The 20,548-nt window shown below is 46.8% G+C and overlaps 1 protein-coding gene across 1 annotated transcript in view; it reads left to right on the top strand.

Annotated features, from left to right (window-relative positions):
* GARS (glycyl-tRNA synthetase) overlaps window positions 1-20,197 on the top strand; it is a 31,375-nt gene extending 11,178 nt beyond the window's left edge. The window contains exons 5-16 of the mRNA XM_019529962.1: window positions 771-847; window positions 2,483-2,628; window positions 3,754-3,903; window positions 7,433-7,595; window positions 8,116-8,280; window positions 9,897-10,004; window positions 10,627-10,772; window positions 12,988-13,073; window positions 15,044-15,153; window positions 16,567-16,660; window positions 17,907-18,097; window positions 19,846-20,197. Of these exons, the coding sequence (XP_019385507.1) occupies window positions 771-847; window positions 2,483-2,628; window positions 3,754-3,903; window positions 7,433-7,595; window positions 8,116-8,280; window positions 9,897-10,004; window positions 10,627-10,772; window positions 12,988-13,073; window positions 15,044-15,153; window positions 16,567-16,660; window positions 17,907-18,097; window positions 19,846-19,971 (1,562 nt within the window). The 3' untranslated portion in view covers window positions 19,972-20,197. The remainder of the gene's footprint in view (window positions 1-770; window positions 848-2,482; window positions 2,629-3,753; window positions 3,904-7,432; window positions 7,596-8,115; window positions 8,281-9,896; window positions 10,005-10,626; window positions 10,773-12,987; window positions 13,074-15,043; window positions 15,154-16,566; window positions 16,661-17,906; window positions 18,098-19,845) is intronic.
* Window positions 20,198-20,548: the final 351 nt, after the last annotated feature.

Here is a 20,548-nt window from a genome sequence, read left to right as displayed (position 1 = left end):
GCCCAGAACTGGACGCAGTACTCCAGCTGCGGCCTGACCAGTGCCACATCGAGGGGGAGGATCACCTCCTTGGACCTGCTCGTGATGCATCTGTGGATGCACGACAAGGTGTGGTTAGGCTTCCTTTATGGACCATACCAACACAGAGTTGCTCTAGCAGTTCCACAAAGGGAATCACTTACTGTCACAATGAACTAATGGACTGAATATTTTGCCCAAGCGATGGAGATCTGTGCTTTGGAGTTGGAGAACCTGGACATACTGCCCACTGATGATCTGCCCCAGGAAAGCGTGTTAGACTTCAAAAAGAGAGCCCTGCAATAATGAATGAGTTCATCTGTAGGTGCAAACACAAAATTGAAGGACAGCCTTTTCCGGTAGGGAAACAGAATTCACTTTCAAGCTTCTTATCTATTACTAATACTGGGTTTAAAATACATGGAAGGAAAGGATTGCAAAGGTAATACTTGGTATATACTGAAATTGGGTTGCTCATCAGGAAACTAGATAAAGAGATTGTTTTCTCCCTCTGGCATGTTATATGACAAACTAGAAATGTTGATCTGGATTTTCAACTATTGTATATCTGCATCAGTCCACTGACTTCTGTGAGTACACTGATTGACTCTAGCTGGCCTGCTGAATGTCCTCTGGGAATGCACACATGCATTTACATATGCTGTATAGCTCTTCGGATTATTTTAGGGTGAGAATGGTTCAGTGTCTTTGCTCAACAATGTCCTCTGATTCGTTTCTTCCTGTGCTTGCAGCTCACTTGCAGAAGCTGATGTCTGACAAGAAATGTACAGCTGAGAAGAAGGCAGAAATGGAAAATGTCTTAACACAGGTCAGTGTGAACAGGGTTGGCTGAAAACTCGATGGCAAAAGGTGACGTGATGGAAATGTCCTAGACTGACTCAAAAGAGAAGGAGTAAAAAATTATCCCTGTATACAAGGGAAGTTGCACTTCAGAGGGACTTGGGTCAGGTGGATGCTAGGTTGCAGTTCTGTCCCTGGAGCTCCTTTGCTCTGCTCTTTGAGTGAGGAGCGCTCCATCTCAGATTGAGCCTTTACCATGTGCAAAGCTCAGCCATCTTAGCATGATGCAAAGGGCAAAAGATACTCAAAAAAGGAGATATTTTAAGCAATAGCTATATTGGATCAAAACATGTAGATAGGCTTCTGCTGTTACACTCTTGGGACTTGTGCCTCTGTATAAAATTCCCAGTGTGGATTTCTTTGTTTACCACTAGAATGGCTTGTGCTAAAGGCTGACATTCCTGGGCATCTGTACAGAGAGATCTGCCTTCATTTTGTTGTTCTTAGAGCACTTTCCCATAACCTTTAGGGTAAGTACTTCCAAAGCCACATGCGGAGCAGATTGCGTGCTCAGAGAGAGTACTGGCACACGACTACAAACAAAAACCTAGCAGCTAGAGTACTGTATTCCATTGTAGAGCTGCCATCAATAGCATTTCCACAGTATGGCACTGAACTTTGCCCGCTTTTTACAGTAGTTTATATTAAGGGAACTCTCCTACAGTACTGCTGCCCCTTGCTGTATTGGGAAGTAAATAATAACGCTGGTGCTGCTCTTGCAGCTTCAGGAACGTACATGGGTTCTTTGCATCCCATTTTGGAGTCTCTCTGATTATGTTAAAGGTGGAAAAGCTCTGTTCAATCATAAGGTCTTCTAGGTTTTCACTGGAGAGGAGAATCACTCTGATAGAGGATATGCCCAATATGGAAGAGCTGTGCAGCTCATTTTAATCTAGTGTCTCTTCCTGACTTATGAGAGGGGAGGAAGTAGTGTCTTGAGGGGTTGGCACTGTTGAATCCATGCAAGCCCCTGGTCAACAAATTGCTGTTAAGACAATTGGGCAAGCTTTTAGCTATAACTTCCCTACAGTTGCAGCCTGCTTCTCTACTGAAGATTTCCTCTGCAGCATGGTGAGGTTTCAAGATACGTTACACATGGAGGTGTCTAACATTGCTTTAGGCCTTATGCACGAGGTCATTACTGGAGTAGGAAAAGGAAAGGGAGCAAAATGCAGCACATTATAGAAATGCTGCCTGGCTTCTTTCTACTCTCTCCCCATGGCCCTTATTTTTCTGCATTCCAGCTGTTCCCAAGGTCTGACTGGAATGTGTGGAAAAGAGCGGCTGTGGCAACCTAGACACGCTCTTCTACTGCTTCGCACCCACTCTCCTCCTGGGAGACGGCCCTTCTGCACAGATGGCAGACCTTGAAAGGCCCCGTGCTGTGCCTTAGTCACAAACTCACAGTGTTAAAGCTGGCCCATCATCTTCCAGTATATGTTCTGCCATTTGTGCTTCACACTTTAGCCACCTCCCAACTTAAATGCTGGGATAAAATCCAACAGCAGGCTCCTGCAGCTTGCATTTAGGAAGGCCAGTGGTGCAAATCAGTGCTGTGTTTACTCTGACAATGGAAATAACTGTCCTTGTATCTTCCTGTTAGCTGGACAACTATGGTCAGCAAGAGCTTACAGATCTGTTTGTGAATTACAACGTGAAGTCTCCTATAACAGGGAATGACCTGTCCCCACCTGTGTCTTTCAACCTGATGTTCAAGACCTCTATTGGGCCTGGGGGAAACATGCCAGGGTAGGTAGCAACTTCTGTTCTTGGTCATGAGTTTTCCACGCTCAGGATTCAAAACATACTGGATTTCATCTTATGTACCCTGCAGTTCTTTCCTACTTGATATTGTCCCTGGGCTGCTGTTGGAAGTTCAAGACTGCAGGAGCCCCTGTAGCTTTTGCTTTCGTGCTTGTTTGAGGTTGGCAAGGGTTGGTGGATGTTGACTTCCCGTGCTGCATTAAGGATCGCAGCTCGGGGTTCTTCCAGGTGTGTGCAGCCTGGTGTCTTGCTTCCATGTATGAAAATGTCATTGTTCGACTGGTGGTCATGATCTCTGTGGGTATGGAGGAGAGAACTTGCCACATGGTGACATTGCACAGAACAGCTGTCCATTGTAAGATTAATTGCACGGTGCACGTTGCCATCTTGCAAGTATGATGGCTGCCAACATAGCCAGTATGCCTGGGACTCGGAGCGAAACACGTGGTCTGGTGCAGCTTGAACACAAGGCTGTTGAATTGGGCACAGAAGCAGATCTGGAGGGGGTGCTTGCTGGTAGGTTACGTGAGCCCTGGCATCAGAAGCCTTAAGACAGCTTAGAGAAAGATGGTGCCTAGCCCAGTCTGTGCGCATCTTTCTTTAGGCGAGTCTTAACTTGCTGTGGGGTTTGCAAGGTGGTGAAGCGACTCCAGCACCAACCTCTACATATGCAAACACCAGAGGGGCACATGAGTCCCTGAATCTCTAGGAAAAAAGCTACAATGAATAGTTACTGGAGTGTTTCCTGCCTTGCTGGAGACTAAACACAGCCTCTTTCTGAGTTGGGAAAGTCTCACTAGACCATGTAGTCCAACCTCTTGTGTGTCCTGTACCAATATATTTCACCCAAATAGCATGCATCAAGGCCAGGGTCTTTGATCAAGTGAGAAAGTTCCATTATTGCATGCTGCTCAAGGGAAAATGAGTCTTTTAAAGCTCTGGTTTCCTATGGGATGCTGCTTTTTTGGCTTCTGTTGAGCCTGTTGCCATCAGGTTTTGTGCCTGCAATAAGAGTTGTGATGAAAAGAGGAAGTTGAGTTTGTGCTGAGACCATTTGTTTTGTCTGTGTACCTTCCCCCACTCATTTTTTGTCATTGTCTTTCCCTTCAGTTATCTGAGGCCAGAAACTGCACAGGGAATTTTCCTCAACTTCAAGCGTCTATTGGAATTCAATCAAGGCAAACTGCCCTTTGCTGCTGCCCAGATTGGAAACTCTTTCAGAAATGAGATCTCACCCCGTTCAGGCCTCATTAGAGTCAGGTACTGTGACTTTCCTTCCCCTCCAGAATATCCAGCAAATGATCGGCTGCATTGGTGAAAATCCAAGCTCCCTCTTGCTTCAGTGTTATACATGTTTTCTTCTCCTACCTGCTGCTCCTGTTGAGTGGCTTCTAAAGGGCTCTAAACAGTTGCACAGAAAATAGTTGAAGTTCCCCAATGAGGACTATCTAGGGGTCATCTTCACTCGCTGTAGACTTGTGTTAGCATGGCTGTATTGGTGAGAGGTGGCCTTTGACTGCCAAAGCTGTGCCAGCAAAAGTACCTAGTTTGGATGCACTTCTGTTTGCAAAACTGCACTTATCCTAATATAAAATGTTTTGGTTGTTGTGGTGGGGTTGCAGTGGCTTTATTATATCCTTGTGGAGTGCAGTTTTGCAAGTATAGCTGGGTCTATGCAAAGAGCCTTTTGCTGGCATACTTAATTCCTGTAAATAAACTATACTCTTGAATCTGTGCCCACATTTTCAACTCTTAAGGAGAAACCACCCCCATCAAACATACTCTTACAAGAGGGCAGTCTTTATATAGAGTGAATATAAGAGTTCTTTTTTTTTTAACTCTAACTTTAGTCTCAAACTTTTTAGAAGAAATATTTCGTTTTCAGGTGTCTTGTTTGAAGGAACGTGGCAATATGCTGCTGTAGCACTCTTACCATAGACACTGCCTGTGTAGCAAAACCCTAACTTCAAAACACTGACAAGTTTTCATTCTTAATACAAATTCTTGGCACCAAAACAGAGTTAGACCTTGGAACAGAATTTGTCTCTCAGGTTGGTAGATCTTCTGACAAGGAACAGGTAGGGGCTGTATATCTTGGATAAGATGTATAACACGTTGGTCCTGGGGTGGCTCTGCAACTGTGCCTGCTCTGCCCCTAAGGCACCTTTCTGTCTTGCCTGCGATGGCTTGATGGAAATGATGATTAATAGGGGGTGCCCATGGACCTGTGTGTGGCCCCAGTTCCACCGAACACCACTAGGGTCCCTCCCTAGTCGTCAGCCCCCTCGCTGGGCCTTATGAGTCAGGTGTGCTTGGCAGGGCACCCAGAGCCTTAAGGGCTAATTGTGTGGCTCCGAATCCTGCCCTACACCATGCCCCAGGCCTTGCAGGTGTTACTGTAACGTTGTTCTCTCTGGGGCTTTAGCCTCCACAGCCTCCGCCCCTTTCCTTTCTCTAGGCCCATTGCATTGGACCTGGCCTTGAGGCACTAGCTTCAATCTGTCCTCTCCAATCGCTGAGCCCCTGGCCCCTGTTTGCCAGGCCCCTGGACCCTCTTTGACTGTGCCCTTGCACTCTGTCCCTCTCTGGGCTCAACAATAGCTTGGGCCTTAAGCCTACCCCTGGGAGGGCTCAAGGCTACCCTGTGCATCCCTGGGTGGAGCTCCTTTTCCCGCAGCTGTTAGGGAGCGACTCCCTTGCCAGCCCCAGCCTTGGGCTTATGTTTCCAGGGCCCTGCCTATGTCCTGGCTGCCTGCAGGGGTGCCTGCTAATTACCCCAATAGCCTGTTGCCCTGGCAGCCTGCAGCTGCTGCTTAGCCTGCAGGGCTCCCTGGCTGATCTTAAAGTAACAGGGAGCCCCAGGCTCTCTCTTATAAATGCCACAGGGCCTCCTCCTTCCCCATGGTACCTGAGTTTCCTTAAACTTCAGTGGGTGGAGAGACTATATGGTTAAAGACCACCGTGAGGAGTTTACCCTTCAGCTGATCACTTTAGGATGGAAGTGGCTTGTTTGCTCGGCAGTGAAAAAGTAACCAACCCATTTCGCCTTACTAGCGAGTGACTCCATCTCCGTCTATGTGGCATGCCTGCTTCTTTTGTAGATTTGACATCCCAGCTCACATTCATGTGGAGCGTACTCTGATCTTATGAACTCCTCTTGTACTAGATTCCTGGTGTCGTTACTCTGCCCACACACATCGCTATTTGCTATAAAACTGGTGACTGATTAGCAAAGTGCCATAAGTACCAACAACAGTGTGGTGACATTTTTGGCGCTTAGATATCTCATTGGGGTTTCCTCAGCTTTTTCATGCTCTGTCACATGAGTTAACTGGCAATTTGTCACTGAAACCCTTTTTCCAATAGAACATAAATTATAGGCTTCTGGCACATTTATAGGAAATTGTGCTATTATTCTATCACAGAAAATTATATCTTGATGTTGTGACAAACTTAATGATTATACAAAGCACTCTCTCCCCCCCCCCCCCCCCGAGTTCTTATCAAGCTAATTTAGTGTAAAGCAATTCAGGCAGTGAGACTAAGAAAGGTCCAATATATAAATGTGTGTGTTAAACCAAGATTGTGAAATGGCATGTCATGGTTGAAATAATAAGTCTGCTACGTGATGGTAGATAATGTGTCAGTTGTCTGAGTCTTTATTAGAGTTAAACACAACCTCTGAAAAGATTGTAAGATCCATCTCTAGGAAAATAAAGCCAGTGTTTTTTCCAGCACAAATGCCTAAGGTTGAGGCACCTAAATAGCAGGTTTGGCATTTACAGCTGTGCAGCATCTGGAAATTCCATTCAAGTCAATGGGAGATGTAGGTGCTAACTACTGTTAGTAATCAGGCTAGATAGGCCCATAAATGTATGTAGCCAAGTAAGAAAATGAAATAAGTAAACTCGTTAGGAGCTGGTCGGTCTGAGTCCTGGAAAATCCCACGCTTTTAAGTGTCTCTTGCTCATGTAAGGTGGAAAAATGCTGGAGCTTCCACTATTTCATGATTAAAAATGTGTTAATGGGGCTGTTCCCAGCTTTCCATAAAGAAATTGGTATCGAGCACAAGGACGTTGCTTGGACGGGAGACGTCCAAGGGACACACAGGTGACTTAGGAAAGGGGTTAGGGTATTTCAATAAATCGTGTTCTTCTCTCTGTGGCACCAGGGCAGTGCAGAGCTTGCAGCAGCAAAGAGCTGTGTGGCCCCGCTGTACCCTGCAGCTCTGGGTTGCACCGGCTGGGCTGTGGAGGCCCCAGGGGAGGGCAGCAGGGCAGGAAGCCCGGGCCCGCAGTGGGCAGCCCACCCCCACCCTGCGCACAGATCTGGGGGGGGGTTCCCCCTTTCCCCTAGGAGCGTGCACAGTCGTGGGGAGCCACCCCCCTGCCCAAGGCCGCAGCAGGCAGTTTTGGGGAGCTGGGCTACACCCCACTGCAGCCTCTTGCTGGGGGCTGTGGACTCTGGTCCTGGCCACGTAGCCCTGGCAGCTGGGGGTCCCCTCTGGCGGGGTTATGGGGGAAGTGAGGGGTACCAGCAGGGCCAGGGGGGCTGTGGGGCACTTTTTATTTTAATCACAGATTTTGGGGTTTATATCAGAGAATTCAGTTGTTTGGTTATTTTTTTAATTGGGGGGGGGGGAACCAGGATCCCTAGTTATAAATCAGCAGTCTGCATTTACCGGACTAACCATACTCAATATGAAAGTGGGGTAAGTTTTTCCTGGGAAGAGGGTGAAAACACTGAAAGTTCGTTAACACCCAAGTGTGTCCGTCTGTGTCCTGCTTAGGGAGTTTACCATGGCAGAAATCGAGCACTTTGTGGATCCCAACGAGAAGCAGCACCCCAAGTTCCAAAACGTGGCAGATCTCCGCATCCTCCTCTACTCTTCCAAAGCCCAGGTCAGTGGGCAGTCTGCCCACATGATGTGTCTGGGAGATGCTGTTGAGCAGGTAATGTCACACGGCCATTTACGACTTGAATTTTACAGTCTGCTCCTCACATTAGAGTCCCATCTGTTGTATGGGTGTAAATCTTAGTCCCCGTGTGCGCGTCTACGTGAGCGTGCATGTGCGGTTTGCGGTGCTGCAATCTTTGTGTGCTGCACACGCACGCGTTTGCTGTTTGTTGGGTTTTTTTGACACCAGGAAATCCCAGGGGCATGCCCAGGGACGGATATGTGCCACTGCTATTTGTTCCGAGGGAAATGCAAGTTCCTGCCTGGGGACATGCACCATGTGTCCCGGTATAACGGAAGTCAAGATCAGGCCCTTACTAGTAAAGAAGGGAGGCACCGTCTCACTCCAAGTACCCACACAGGTGTAATTTTACTTCATTGTGCTCCGGTCCCTTACCTTACAAGATGGCAAGAAATTATTCTTTCAAAATGAAGTGTCTGTCTTTCTTGATACAAAAAATATCAGCTCTGATGCTGTGGGACTTAACTTACTGGTCTTTTTCTCATCTCTCCAGGGTGTAATCAATAACTCAGTTTTAGGTTACTTCATCGGCAGAATCTACCTCTTCCTTGTAAAGGTTGGCATATCCCCAGACAAACTGCGCTTCCGACAGCATATGGAGAATGAGATGGCTCATTACGCCTGTGACTGCTGGGATGCAGAATCCAAAACCTCATATGTAAGTAACAAGGTTAAACCCAGCAGCTGGAGTTTGGGTGATAGGTCGCACTTTCTCCAAATGCTTCCTAGCCTGGCATAAAGAAGGCAGGACTCCTTAATCATGTCAAGCCTGTATTCAAAGGGGAAGTTAAATATGCTGGTTGTCCTTTGGCTTTACATTGTAACTCTCAACTACAATGTTGTTACACTAGAGTTCTACCTGTGCCTGGTAGTAAGATGCATGTCATGGAAAGGCCTTGTGTAAGCTGATCTTACGTGGATAAATTTTACCTTAATTAAGAGGAGAAGGGGGCCACTGCCTTTCAGCTTGTGTATTCCTGTGCCACTGGTACAGAAGGATACGTGCGGCTGGAGAAATGTTCTTAAGGCAGTTTCCTTCCTGCTCCTTCCTGCTGGGACGGCTATTGTTGGGGCTCTTTTCCCAGGCTCAGTCCCTTCCTGCTGTGCTCCTCCATTGCTGGAAGTAAAATAACTTTCTGACTTTGCGACTGTGTACACTCTGCAGACCATCAGACAGACAAAAGGAGAAAAGCAATCTTAAGCACCTTCCTTTTCAGTGAGCTAGCTGGAAGCTTGCTAGGGGTATGGCAGGGCCTTATTGCCCTCCCCCCACCACCCACACTTCCCCATTCTCCAGTTACTTATTTTTAGAGAGCTTATTGCTACACCTAAGAATCTGGAGAGTTTATATTGGTTGGGGTGAGAACTGAGTGGTGGCATCTCAGGGGTCTCGCTTACGAGTGAGTTAGATAGGGCTGGGAAGCCTCACCTGGCAGAGCATTAGGATTGACCCACAAAGCTGAAATTGGATGGGAGAAGAGTGGAGTTTTTCCCATGAGTCAGGTCTACTTTCTCACCCTGGCTTAGCCTAAGAGGCCAGAGCTACGGTGCACTACAAACTGCTGCAACTACTTTGGAGCTGAATTACAAAAGGGACCAAAAAGTCCAATGGGACTGCAGCAGACACTACAAAGTCTGTCTAGGGCAGATCCCTGTCTCTGGAATTGCTGATAGCAAGAAGGCCAAATGGGACATAGGGGATGTTTTCAGACTCGGAGGTAAAGGCAAGGAGAACTCTTAGCAGGCTTAGGGCTTAGATGGTTCAATCAGGAGGCATTTGTCTTATTTCCAGGCTGGGTATGAACTTCTGGGTTTGGCTGTCCGTGGAAAGAAATGCTTCAGCGTTCTGTTAACTGTGTTGCATCCACTAGCTCCTAAGCAGGTCTCTGACCTTTCTGAAGTGGCAAATTGTCTATCCCAAGCTCAACAAGTAATAAAAGCCCCAGAGATGCCCAGTTACTTATCTGTGGTACGCACACTTGAATATGAAGGCAAAGAAAGGGAGAGGCAGGCCAGATTCTTAGCTGAAGCAAGGCTAGCTAGTGTCACCTGCTTCGGTGGAAAACATGGCCCTGCGTGAACATGCACAGGGTGGGCTGTTTCCTCTTGAAGCGAGTTGATCCTTCAGATGGAGGCGCTGCTTATGATAACTGAGCTAATTGGGTAGAAAATTGGCCTGGGGAACATAGAGGGTTTAAGAGTGAATAAACACGCTTGATGGTTAAATGAACAAAGAGAGAGAGATGATAAAAGCTGCTGCTCTTGTTTTTCTAGGGGTGGATTGAGATTGTTGGTTGTGCTGATCGCTCTTGCTATGACCTCTCCTGCCACGCCAGGGCCACCAAAGTTCCTCTTGTAGCCGAGAAGCCTCTGAAAGAACCCATATCCTTCTCGAGTACTACACGTCTTCCTAACAGCCGTGCAGACCTGGCATCAAGCTGCCCCCCTGAACAGGACAGCTCCAAAGTTAGACCTCCATATGGCTCCATAGGTTAAGTCAGGATGCTCACAGCAGTGTCAGTAATGCCTGTAGGACAGGCCCAGCAAAGATTTGAGCACATGAGTAGCTTAGCTTAGGAAATACAGCGTGAAAATGGACTAACTCCTGTTCCTTGGCTTCTTGCCTTCTGTTTGTTTCAGGATCCACTTTAATCTCTTAGCCATACATTGCATAAATGATTCATTTTTCTTGAAGAGCATGGCTCAGATGTGGTAACTCAGTATCTGGAGCTACCACAGTTGGTGTCTCATTTGCGCTGATCTAAAGAGCGCAGATGACAGGACTTGTTTCAGTTATTTGTGACTATATATGCCGATACATAGTATTTATAGGGATAACTTATTCCTTTAGAGGCGAATGCATTAAACCAGCAGGAGCCAATAACTAAATTTAATGAGACCGTGCAATCCCAAGTTTTTTGGTCCTGACATTATTTATTTGTTGCATAGAGTGACTGTCTGAATGCGGTGTTCTCTGGTCTCAAATACCTTAACTACTCTGTACAAAACAGTTAATGTTGTTCAATTCGAGGCAAATAAGGGAGCCATTGGCAAGGCTTACAAGAAGGATGCAAAGCTGGTGCTAGAATATCTTTCCATCTGTGATGAGTGTTACATCTCCGAGATGGAGAAGCTGCTGAATGAGAAAGGGTAAGAAAGTTTTCACCAGTGCTGCTGACCTCCCTTGGTTGAGAATGAGTGAGTATGTGCATGTGTGTTAAATAGTTTCCCTCATCAATCATTTTTTGTCAGGAATACCCCAAGTGCGGCTTGATTAAACTGCAGCTACTTTCAGTAACTGCTGGTGACAACTTGATCGCTGGTAGGGTTCAGGCTATGAACCAACAAGCAGTTCCTGAGTATCCCTGAAGATACAGTTATATAAAGACATATAAACATAATATTTTTATGCTTTGGTTTTTAAAGTAGATGCATTCTCCCAAGCAAATCCCTCTTTTGCACTTTTTAGCAGTCGGTGCTAGTGACTTCCCTGAGCATGGGGTCTTGATTAGCTTGCCAGAATTGGCTGGTGTTGACAGGCAGTGAAACATTACTTTTAAAACGTGGTCCCCCATTTCTCTGACAGGCTGCTACTATTGTGTGGTAGAAGGTCATCTTTTGTGCAGGTAAAGGCAGCAGCGATCAGTCTGAATTCAGGTTTCATTTGGGTGACTGTTACGCTGGAACATGGAGGCAATGGGCAGAACTGTTTAGTGCAAAGGGATGAATTAGGATTTCCTCCCAGTCCATCCAAAGAAGCGTTGTGTTATTTCCAAGTAGTTTTATCATCTTGAACAATCTGTTGCTTCTAAATCGTTTGAAACTAGGCAAAGAGCAGTAGGGAATAATGGGTGTATTGTACAGTGCGTGCTTAGCTTTGCACTTTGTCAGTACTGGTGACACTTTCTTCTAAAAGTCACTGCAAAAGTAACAAAGTGGAGAAAAAAGCACTGTTATACGGCATTCAAACCAGGCTTTGTGAAAGGGAGAAACTGTCAGCTGATGCACTCATCCGACAGGAATCCAAGCAGAAGAACATTAGCCTAATAACTTCAACTATTCAGTTCGGAGAAGGCAATATGGGGCCAGATCCTACTTCCCATATTAGAGGATGAAGTGCCACCCTGCTCGAGTCCCTGAGAACCTGCTAATGTAATAGCTGGGTGGGTCTTTCTCTTCACTGTGCTTTTGTGACTTAGTTTTAAAGCCGGGCCAGCAGCATGGTAAAAAAAATAAAATAAAATAGACGCAGTAATAGGTTTTTTAGGAACTGCAGCAGGGTGAAACAAGATCACAATTAAGTACCTATGTTTACTCTGGCACCAGAGAGGTGCAATGGGATCTAGTAGGCTTGTGTTTGAAATTGGGTACACTGATTGTGTATAATAGTTGTGTGCTCCAGATTTACTTTTATGCACCTCGTCAGAATGTGCCTCCATAAACTCATCCGGACACTGTGTCTAAATGAAGACATTTGCCCTTTAATAAATTCTTGCCTTCGTGTGGGAAGCTCCTTGGCTGAATCATCAGGTGGGGTGCGTTGACAACATCAGCATGCTGATGCCTCTGTGGTTAGTCCTGTTTTGTGGATAATTGTATTTATGTGAACCTTTTATGTTGGTGGTTGTGTCAAAAATGCAGCCAAGCTAGCATAACAGAAGCAATTTGCTAGCAGGAAATCTAGTGAACCTCCCCAAGTCATGAACTGGATTTTTAAAGCTGTGTTAACTTCTGCCTAAGTAAAGACTGATGTTTTCAGCCTTTAAATGGTTGCAGATATTTTTTTTTTTTTTTTTGGTTAATTTTTCTGAGACGGCTACATCCCAAGCTCTATATGTAAGTGAAGAAATAGGTGTTTGGCCTGCCCACTTAATTTAGGAAGCTTTAACAAATCAGGTTTTGGAGTGTGAATTGGTAGTGAGTTTTTGAATCTCATGAAAACAAAGTACCTTCCATCAAAACCAAGTAATCATGACAAAGGGGGTCTGCGTGTCTGCATGTGAGAGAGACTCTGTGGTGAGTGCATCCCTGTGGTTTTCCTGCAGTTCATTTCTTTTACCTTGCAAGGCTTCCATATTTTAACTTAATTTATTAGTCACACTTTTTAGTGTCAGTAATGATTAAGAAAATTGTTACTTTACAGCCAGAATAAAAATACTGGTACAAATGAATATATTTAAAAATGAAACGTCCCTGTATTTCTTCCTTTCATCACTGGAGTGTGCTCTGACTTGCCCTATAGCCCCAGACCAGAATTTAAGGACCAGCAGAAGCAAATGAAGTGACTCTTACTTGAGTAATAACTTGCACTGACTAATACTTGCATGCATTGCCATCACCTCTAAATTACTTAACTCTTTTACAGGGAATTTACTGTTGAAACTGAAGGGAAAACATTTAATTTAACAAATGACATGGTCAGTGTGAAGAGGTTCCAGAAAACACTGCATGGTAACTTTTTGTTTTCTCTTTCCTTTATAATTGCAACTGTTGAATCAGGAAACTATAATATAAATTGAATGTAGAAGTTTTAGACAAATGCAGAGCCTGTGGCCAAAGTTTCTAGTCTTAAGTGCCTAAAGTTATGTGCTTAAGTCAGTCGTTTTTTTCCCCTTATTTCCAGCAAAATCATTTATGTGTCTAACTTGGGTCTGAGGCACTACTTTAGGGTCTCAAGCCAAGGAGAGCAATTTGCAGAACCCACATCTGATTTGCTTAAATACTAGAGATCTCTTGGGTACCTAAGTTTTTTCTGGTGAAAACCTATTTAGTCACTTAATACCTAATCTAAGGCAGGATAATCTGATAGTTATAGTGGAAGCATCAGACTTGAGGAAATGCAGGTTCAGTCTCCAACTCTGCCACATCTCCCTGTCACCCTGATTAAGTCGCTTAAAGCTGTCTGGGAAACCGGTGCTGCTTTTCACATGACAGCTGCGTGCCAATAGAGCACTTGCCCGGGCAGTCAGCGTGCTGGGTTTTAAGCCCTTCTCTGTCTGAAGGGACCTAGACCCATAGCTCCTGTCCCCCAGGAGAATGCCGTGATCACCAGACTATAGAAGAGGCTATATGAGGGCATCTCCTACCTCTGTCCTGTTGAAGACGGGCCACTGGACAGCCAAGAGCTCTCTTGTCTCATGACTCTTGCAAACAAGCAAGGGAGAGCCTGGAGACTGCAAGGGAAGAGGGGAGAGAGCATCTCAGCCTGGATAAGCCCTGCCTGTATGCTCTTCTCCATAGCGTTCACTTTCTGACACTGAGAGATGCAAGGTAGAGGGCCTGGGTCTGACCCAGTACAACACTCACGTTCTTACTCTGGCCCAGGGGTACGGGTGCTGCCCGGGGAGTATAGCTCGGCTCCCTGATCCTGGGACTCCTCATATGTCTGCAGCCTCATTTCTGGGCTACAGTTGGGCTCCCTTTCACTTGGCTTTCTTGCTCCCATGACTGTTTAGTGGTCTGTTTAGCAAATAACGAACGAGTCAACAGGAGAGGGCTGGTGAGTGCTTTCTGCCCAGTCTATTTGTCCCTCGGGGGAGACCCTTCACTTCTGCCTGGCCTTGTCAACACATGGGGTGTCTTTTACGTGTACTCCGGAGTTGGTGAGGGGGCCTTTTAATTAGAGCAGCTCTGAGAGCTGCTGTAGTTGAAGCACCCAGGGCATCTTGTGTATTCAGTGTCCCGCATTTCAAAATAGCAGTGGGGGTGCTTTAACTAAAGCTTGTTTGATGAGCTTTACTTAAAGAGCCCCCCGTTGCCATTTTGAAGTGCGGGGACATCGAATACAGGAGATGGTGAGGCTGCTGGAGTGCACTAATTAGCACGCTCCAGCAGAATTGCTTCATCGGGTCTGCTCTGACATGCTTTAATTACCATGTGTCAGAGCAGCATCCCCATCTATGCGTAGGTACCCATGCGGGCTGTGCTCGTGAGCACCCCTGCTGGTTCATCAAAATGTCTGAGACCCTTTCAAAGACTGCATCTGGCCTTGAAGCCTTGAGACCTCAGAAAGGAGCTGCAGTTGCAGCAATGTAAATGTCACCTTCACGGACTGTATAAATACTAATTCTTAGGCCACTTCTTCTGGCTTGTCACATAGAGGGACACTGAGAGAGGGAGTTTGAATGATTTACTCAAGGTTGCTAGGGGATTCCTTGATGGAGCTTAAGTTAGAACTGAAGTTTCTTGTTCCCATTTGTCTGCTCCGATCGTGAGATACAGATATGCCACCCCTGGACTCGGTACAAAGAGAGTCTAAAACTTTGTCTCCAGGTGCTCCCTCAGGGAGCATAAATGTTTAAAACCTTCCTCTCTCCTGATCAGCTACATTAATCCCAGCCTCCTGTGCAGAAACGCAGCAGTGATAAAACGCTGTGCTTTTATAAACTGCTCTGCTGACTGCTTTGTGGTTTGTCTTCAAGTGGAAGAAATCACCCCAAATGTGATCGAACCCTCCTTCGGCATTGGGAGGATCATGTACACGGTGTTTGAACATACATTCCACGTCCGGGAGGGAGACGAGCAGCGCACGGTGAGCTCTTTCTGCCGCTTGCACCCTGCTCTGGACTGGAGAGTCCAAAGTGCAGACAGCAGACGTGTGAGATGTGAAATGATGCCGTTAGTATAGGCAATAGGTGGGAGAAGCCGGGCGGAGCAGGTGTGGTTACCTGTTCCTCCCTGGCAGGGCATGTGCTGAGTCCTTAAAATTGTCTGTGGCTTTATGCAGACTTAACACGCAGGTAGAGGTATGCTTGGAGCAGCTGCAGCGGGAAGGGAGAGCTGTTGGCACAGCAGACATTATGCCTTGGCTGTTCTCTGTATGTGAGCCCGGAGCAATACAAGCGTGGCAAAACAGGTTCAGCTTTAACCCTGCCTCATCCGTGGTCAAAGCTGGACTGGTTTTTGGGGTGGGTTTTTTGGCGGGTGTGGCCCTGTAGCCACACATTACAGCGTAACAGCTGGCTGTAGGCTTCTAAATATACATGACATTGCTCCAGGTGTACATAGGTCTATGACCCCAGGCTTTGGGGTACAGTGGGAATTTTTCCAGGCTCATGGCAAGTCATCACCTCTGGGGAAAATAGAAGTCGTTTCAGTATTATGGCCTCGTCCTCCTTTATTGGCCATAACTTCTCACTGCTGCGTGTGTGCATCCTCATGGCTTTGGCCTGAGACCGTTCTAGAGGTATGGCAGGAGGGAAGGATGTCTGCGTATATAGTAAAGTAACTGATGCCCAAACCGACTGAAGAAACCCTGGTGGCAGGCCCACGAAGAGCTGGTTGGAAACCTGGCTGTACTTGCATTTCTTGTATCCATTTGCTAAATTGTTCTTAAAGAATCTGAAAATAACACATCCATTTTCCATACAAGCCCTCCGTGTGGTTGTCTGGGGCGGGGGGGGAAGCGTTTCTGAATGATGGACCGCACCTTCAGAGACTCTCACAGGCCACCTGTGGACACGTTTGGGATCCCATATTATCTACAGTAGGAAAATAGGGGTGCAGGGATGAAACAAGCACCCTGAGAGCTGGTGAGGTCACTGATCCTGAGGGAGCGTAGGACTGAAAAGTCCTGCACCATCAAATCCAGTCCCTGTTGCTCTTTTTTTGAATGTTTGGTATCTTGCTTTATGCATAGATGCAGTTCTAGTTTGTTATTTAGCTGTTTTGCGGCCATGCTCCCTACCTTCATCAAGTGTATTGGGATGCAGTAGGCTGTGTGTTAAACCACAAGAAACAACGTAAATACGTGTATGAGACCCACGTCACCTCCACTCGGAGGTGTTTTAAATAAAGATCATCTCTGTTAAGTTTTAATGGGTCACAAAGGTCTCAGTGGTCTGCAGGCATAAATTATCCTGACCGATAGCAGTGAAGAGTCTGGCTCAGAGTGTGGCTGATGTATTAACTTTTGTATTGTCTTTAATTTTTACCCTGTGTGTAGTTCTTCAGCTTCCCTGCCGTTGTCTCTCCATTCAAGTGCTCCGTCCTTCCTCTGAGCCAAAATCAGGAATTCATACCTTTTGTCAAGGAACTCTGTAAGTGAATACAGCTCTGCCGTTCTCTCTCCAACTCCGTTCATGGGGGTGACTTCCCTTTTTAAGAAAACAGGAAAAAGATTGATGGGGGTAAAGTGGAGGGTCTTTTTTATGGTGTTTCCTTGTGTAACAAGCAGTTGCCTGCAGTGAAGGGAGTGGAAACACCTGCGCTTTCATCAGTCTGTCTTCTTCCTAAGACATCTCCAGCAGCTGAAATTAGGTCAATCTTGCAAAGCTGCTGTATAGACATATAACCTAGGCTCAAAACCTGCTCCCCTGCTTTCCTCCATGATGAGTCATAATGCAAAAGCTAACTGCTCTTATGTTAAAACCCACGCAGCCCCAGCAAAACTAGCAGGCAGTGCATGTTTGTTACTAAGCAGGGAAGGAGCCAGGCCTCCTGAATTCTGTTTTCATCTCTGCCACTCGCTTGTCGTGTCACTTCGACATAAAAACCCAGACCTCCCGACGCCCAGCCCTGATCTCTAGCCCCTAGACAGTCCTTGGCATATTGAAACATTTTGCTGCTGCCAGCAGCATGTCTAACATGTTGTTCGCAGTGAGCGTGGAACGGCTGTGATTTGGTCAGATGGTGCCTCTAATGCAGTCTAGGATGTTAGGAGCAGGCTGGTTTTCCACTTCCCTGTGAGCCTTAGACACCAAGGTTAACTTATTCTTCAGTTAAGAAGGCAAACCTTCACAACAAGCTTAAAAGAGACCTTTGTTTTTGGGGGGTTTTTTTAGTGTTTTCCTTTAGAAAGAGACTAAGCAAATGCAGGGTGCAGCGCTCAATCTGCATTGTAGCATGCTTATTGGGTGTGAGACTCAACATCGTGAGTCAAAGCAATCTCAGCACTAGCTGCCATCCTGCAGTTGCTATCTGCTAATTTAATAACACCCAAAAATGTGCAAGATGCTTTACAAGACTCAGCTGAGGAGAGAGAGGTAGTTTGGCCAGATCCTTCCCCTTTGCTTATGTGAGCAGCCCCACTGGCATTACTGTGACTAACTTCAGAGAAGTACGGGTAGTATTCTCGGGCCCTGTCAGTGCATGGATGCTGTGGGAAGAGCAGTAATAGCAGGCACAAGGAGGAGAGTGTCAAATGGTGGTAGGGTTGTCTTGCTGCTGTAGTAATGAGGCAGCTTTGTTTGTGGCAACCCCCTCTTTGCCTCTCTGGGGTTCTGCGTTCGGATCCTCCAGCCTGCCAGGGTTGTCACTAATCCCCGCAACGCCTGGTTTTTGCAGCTGAAGCACTCACCCGGAACGGCATCTCCCACAAAGTGGACGACTCCTCAGGGTCCATTGGCCGGCGCTATGCCAGGACGGACGAGATCGGCGTGGCTTTTGGCATCACGATCGACTTCGACACGGTTAACAGGACGCCTCACACAGCCACGCTCCGAGACCGTGACTCGATGCGTCAGATACGGGCCGAGGTAAAGGCTGGGCTGGCGTGGGAAGGGAGCAGAAATCCCTCCTGCTCCTGTGGGGTAAGGGGTCGGTTGGGAAGGTGCAGTGGGCTTTCGGTGGAGAATTCACAGGGAGAAGGGTACAAACCAAACAGAGCACCACCAGGCAAGTGAAGAGGCTTTTGTAGGAGTGAGAGACCAGTGCTGCCTTCTAAAAAGGAGAGACCTGGAGCAATTTATGCAGCTGCAAGAAGCTGGTGCTTACAATGTGAGCGTGCTGTGTTGGGTGTAGCATTACCCCTAGAAGTGCTGTAGCAGCCTAGGGGTACTAGGTGTGGTGTAATGGCCACATCTGCCTAGTGTGCTGCATACCAGAAGATCACTCCTCTGGTCCTAACACTGCCTTGTTTTGCACAAGTGCAGCGTCTACTGACCGGCTTCTCCTGGCTTATCAGTCCAGCTGGGAAGAGGGTGTGATCCCTGACCAACCTGGTTGTGCTAGCTGAAGGCTGGAGTACGGACGTGGCCAAAGGCTGCTGCATGGAAAACCCAGCTCCAACTTAACGGCTGTCTGGGCCTCCTCAGCACTCTTCTCCTCGCATGTGAATTTGCAGCGGGGTGTCTAGTTCGGTGTGCTCTTGAAAACCTGCAGAAGTCTTGGCCAGTTGCATGTCAGCAGGCTGTAAAGCTCCATTCTCACTTTTGTGCCTCGAAAGAGCCTGCCTGGGGGTGGATATAGGGCTAGCAGCACTGATTGGATCCACAGCCCCCTGTTCCAGCTAGGTCCTTCACAGGGAAGGCTGCTCAGTGTTGGATCTGCTGCCATTCCTTGTGTGAACAGAGCATTTGCAAGTCCCTCCCCGAGATCTGGCTCCTCTGTCCTCTCCAAGCCAACAAGCAGCTTGTCAGTGACCTATCCAGAGAAACATTAAATAATGAGCAATATCCCCCCTCCTCTACCCCCTCTCTTTGCTCAGCGATTATCTGTCACTTCTGTGGAGGAAGGGATCCAGCATGGGTGCCCTAGCTGATGTGGGGAGGGGCTGCAAATTGCAGAAACAGGAGGCTCCAGTTCTCACTTCTGAAGCTGGCAGCACTGTGTGTGTTACCAGTGTTAACGGCATACCGTCCACACAGAACCGTATCTTTCTGATGGGCCTTGATCCAAAGCTCGTTATAGCCATTGTGGGGAAAACCTCCAGTTGATTCCAGTAGGCTTTATCTTGGGGCCTGATGTAAATAGCCAGCACTTTTACTGGTCTGTAAATGGTTTCTGAAGTTCTGTGGTGAATATGCTCACAATCGCTGCGGAAGGAATAGCAGTTCCTGAGCCAGTAGCTGGGCTGTGCTAGTGCTATCTTGCAGAGGGCCTCTCCAGACCCCTCTACTTGCCACTTCATCTCGATAAGTTTTGTTTTCTACCTATTCCAGCCTGTGGCATGATACGGCCGCGTACCAGCTCTGCTCCACCTTAGTGATGGCTGAATTTCTTTAACGTGTTGCGCTGCATAGTAGCTCAGCATGAGCTAGAACGAATAGTGATACAGCATTAAGATGCCTTGTTGCTTAGAAACTATAACATGGAGGTCTTAGCATTTGGGAAAGGAAACAGCATTTTGGGAAAATGAAATCAGTAATTATCCAGGCAATATTATGTAGTAACAATGTTGAGTACTGTCACCGTACTGGTAACTGTCGGGGTACCTGTAGGATTACACTGTGGCTCAATTTGATTTCAGCGGCCTCATAGCTTGTCTCTTGCACCCTTCCTTTAGGTCTCTGAACTTCCGACCATAATCCGCGACCTGGCAAACGGCTGCATAACTTGGGCCAATGTGGAGGCCAAGTATCCGCTCTTTGAGGGACAAGAGACTGGCAAAAAGGACACAATAGAGGAATAGACTATGAACCTGACATACACCCTATCAGATGCCCACTTTTTACTGTTCATGTTAATATGAAATAAACTTACCATGTGTATTATTCAAAGCTGCATTGTTTGTGCACCCAGGGACTATTTGGTTTTATTTTTTTCCCTCAATTGCTGCCTGATTTTAACTTCAAACTGAAATAATTGCAATTAAAGCTAAAGGTGTTCTGAATAAACACGCCATTGCATATGCTTGCTTCTCTGTGTTACACAGTCTTATACTTTTAGGAGGCCTTTCGTGATTCTCTTTGAGCCAGTTCTTTGTTGTAGTGTCTTTGGTTTCAATTAGAAACTTCAGGCATACGGAGTGATCAGATGATTTAATGCTGGGGAGGGCTGAGTTCCACACCTGCTCTGCCACAGACCTTAAGCAAGTCATTTAGCCTCAAACCCACAATGGGACTTGGGTGCTGCGATGCTCTGCACTGCAGCACTTGGCCCCCATAGCAGAATACACAGGTAGGTTCCCTGCCTGCCTGGAAAGTTGGGCACTTTGGAAAGGAAGCCATGAAAGTCACCATGCCCAGTGGGGCAGCTCCTTTGCTAGC

Source organism: Crocodylus porosus, unplaced genomic scaffold (assembly GCF_001723895.1).
Source record: "Crocodylus porosus isolate Cpor-Errol unplaced genomic scaffold, CroPor_comp1, whole genome shotgun sequence".
Classification (NCBI taxonomy): Eukaryota; Metazoa; Chordata; order Crocodylia; family Crocodylidae; genus Crocodylus; species Crocodylus porosus.
Note: the sequence above shows the minus strand (reverse complement) of the source record. Positions and strands in the feature narration are given on the sequence as shown.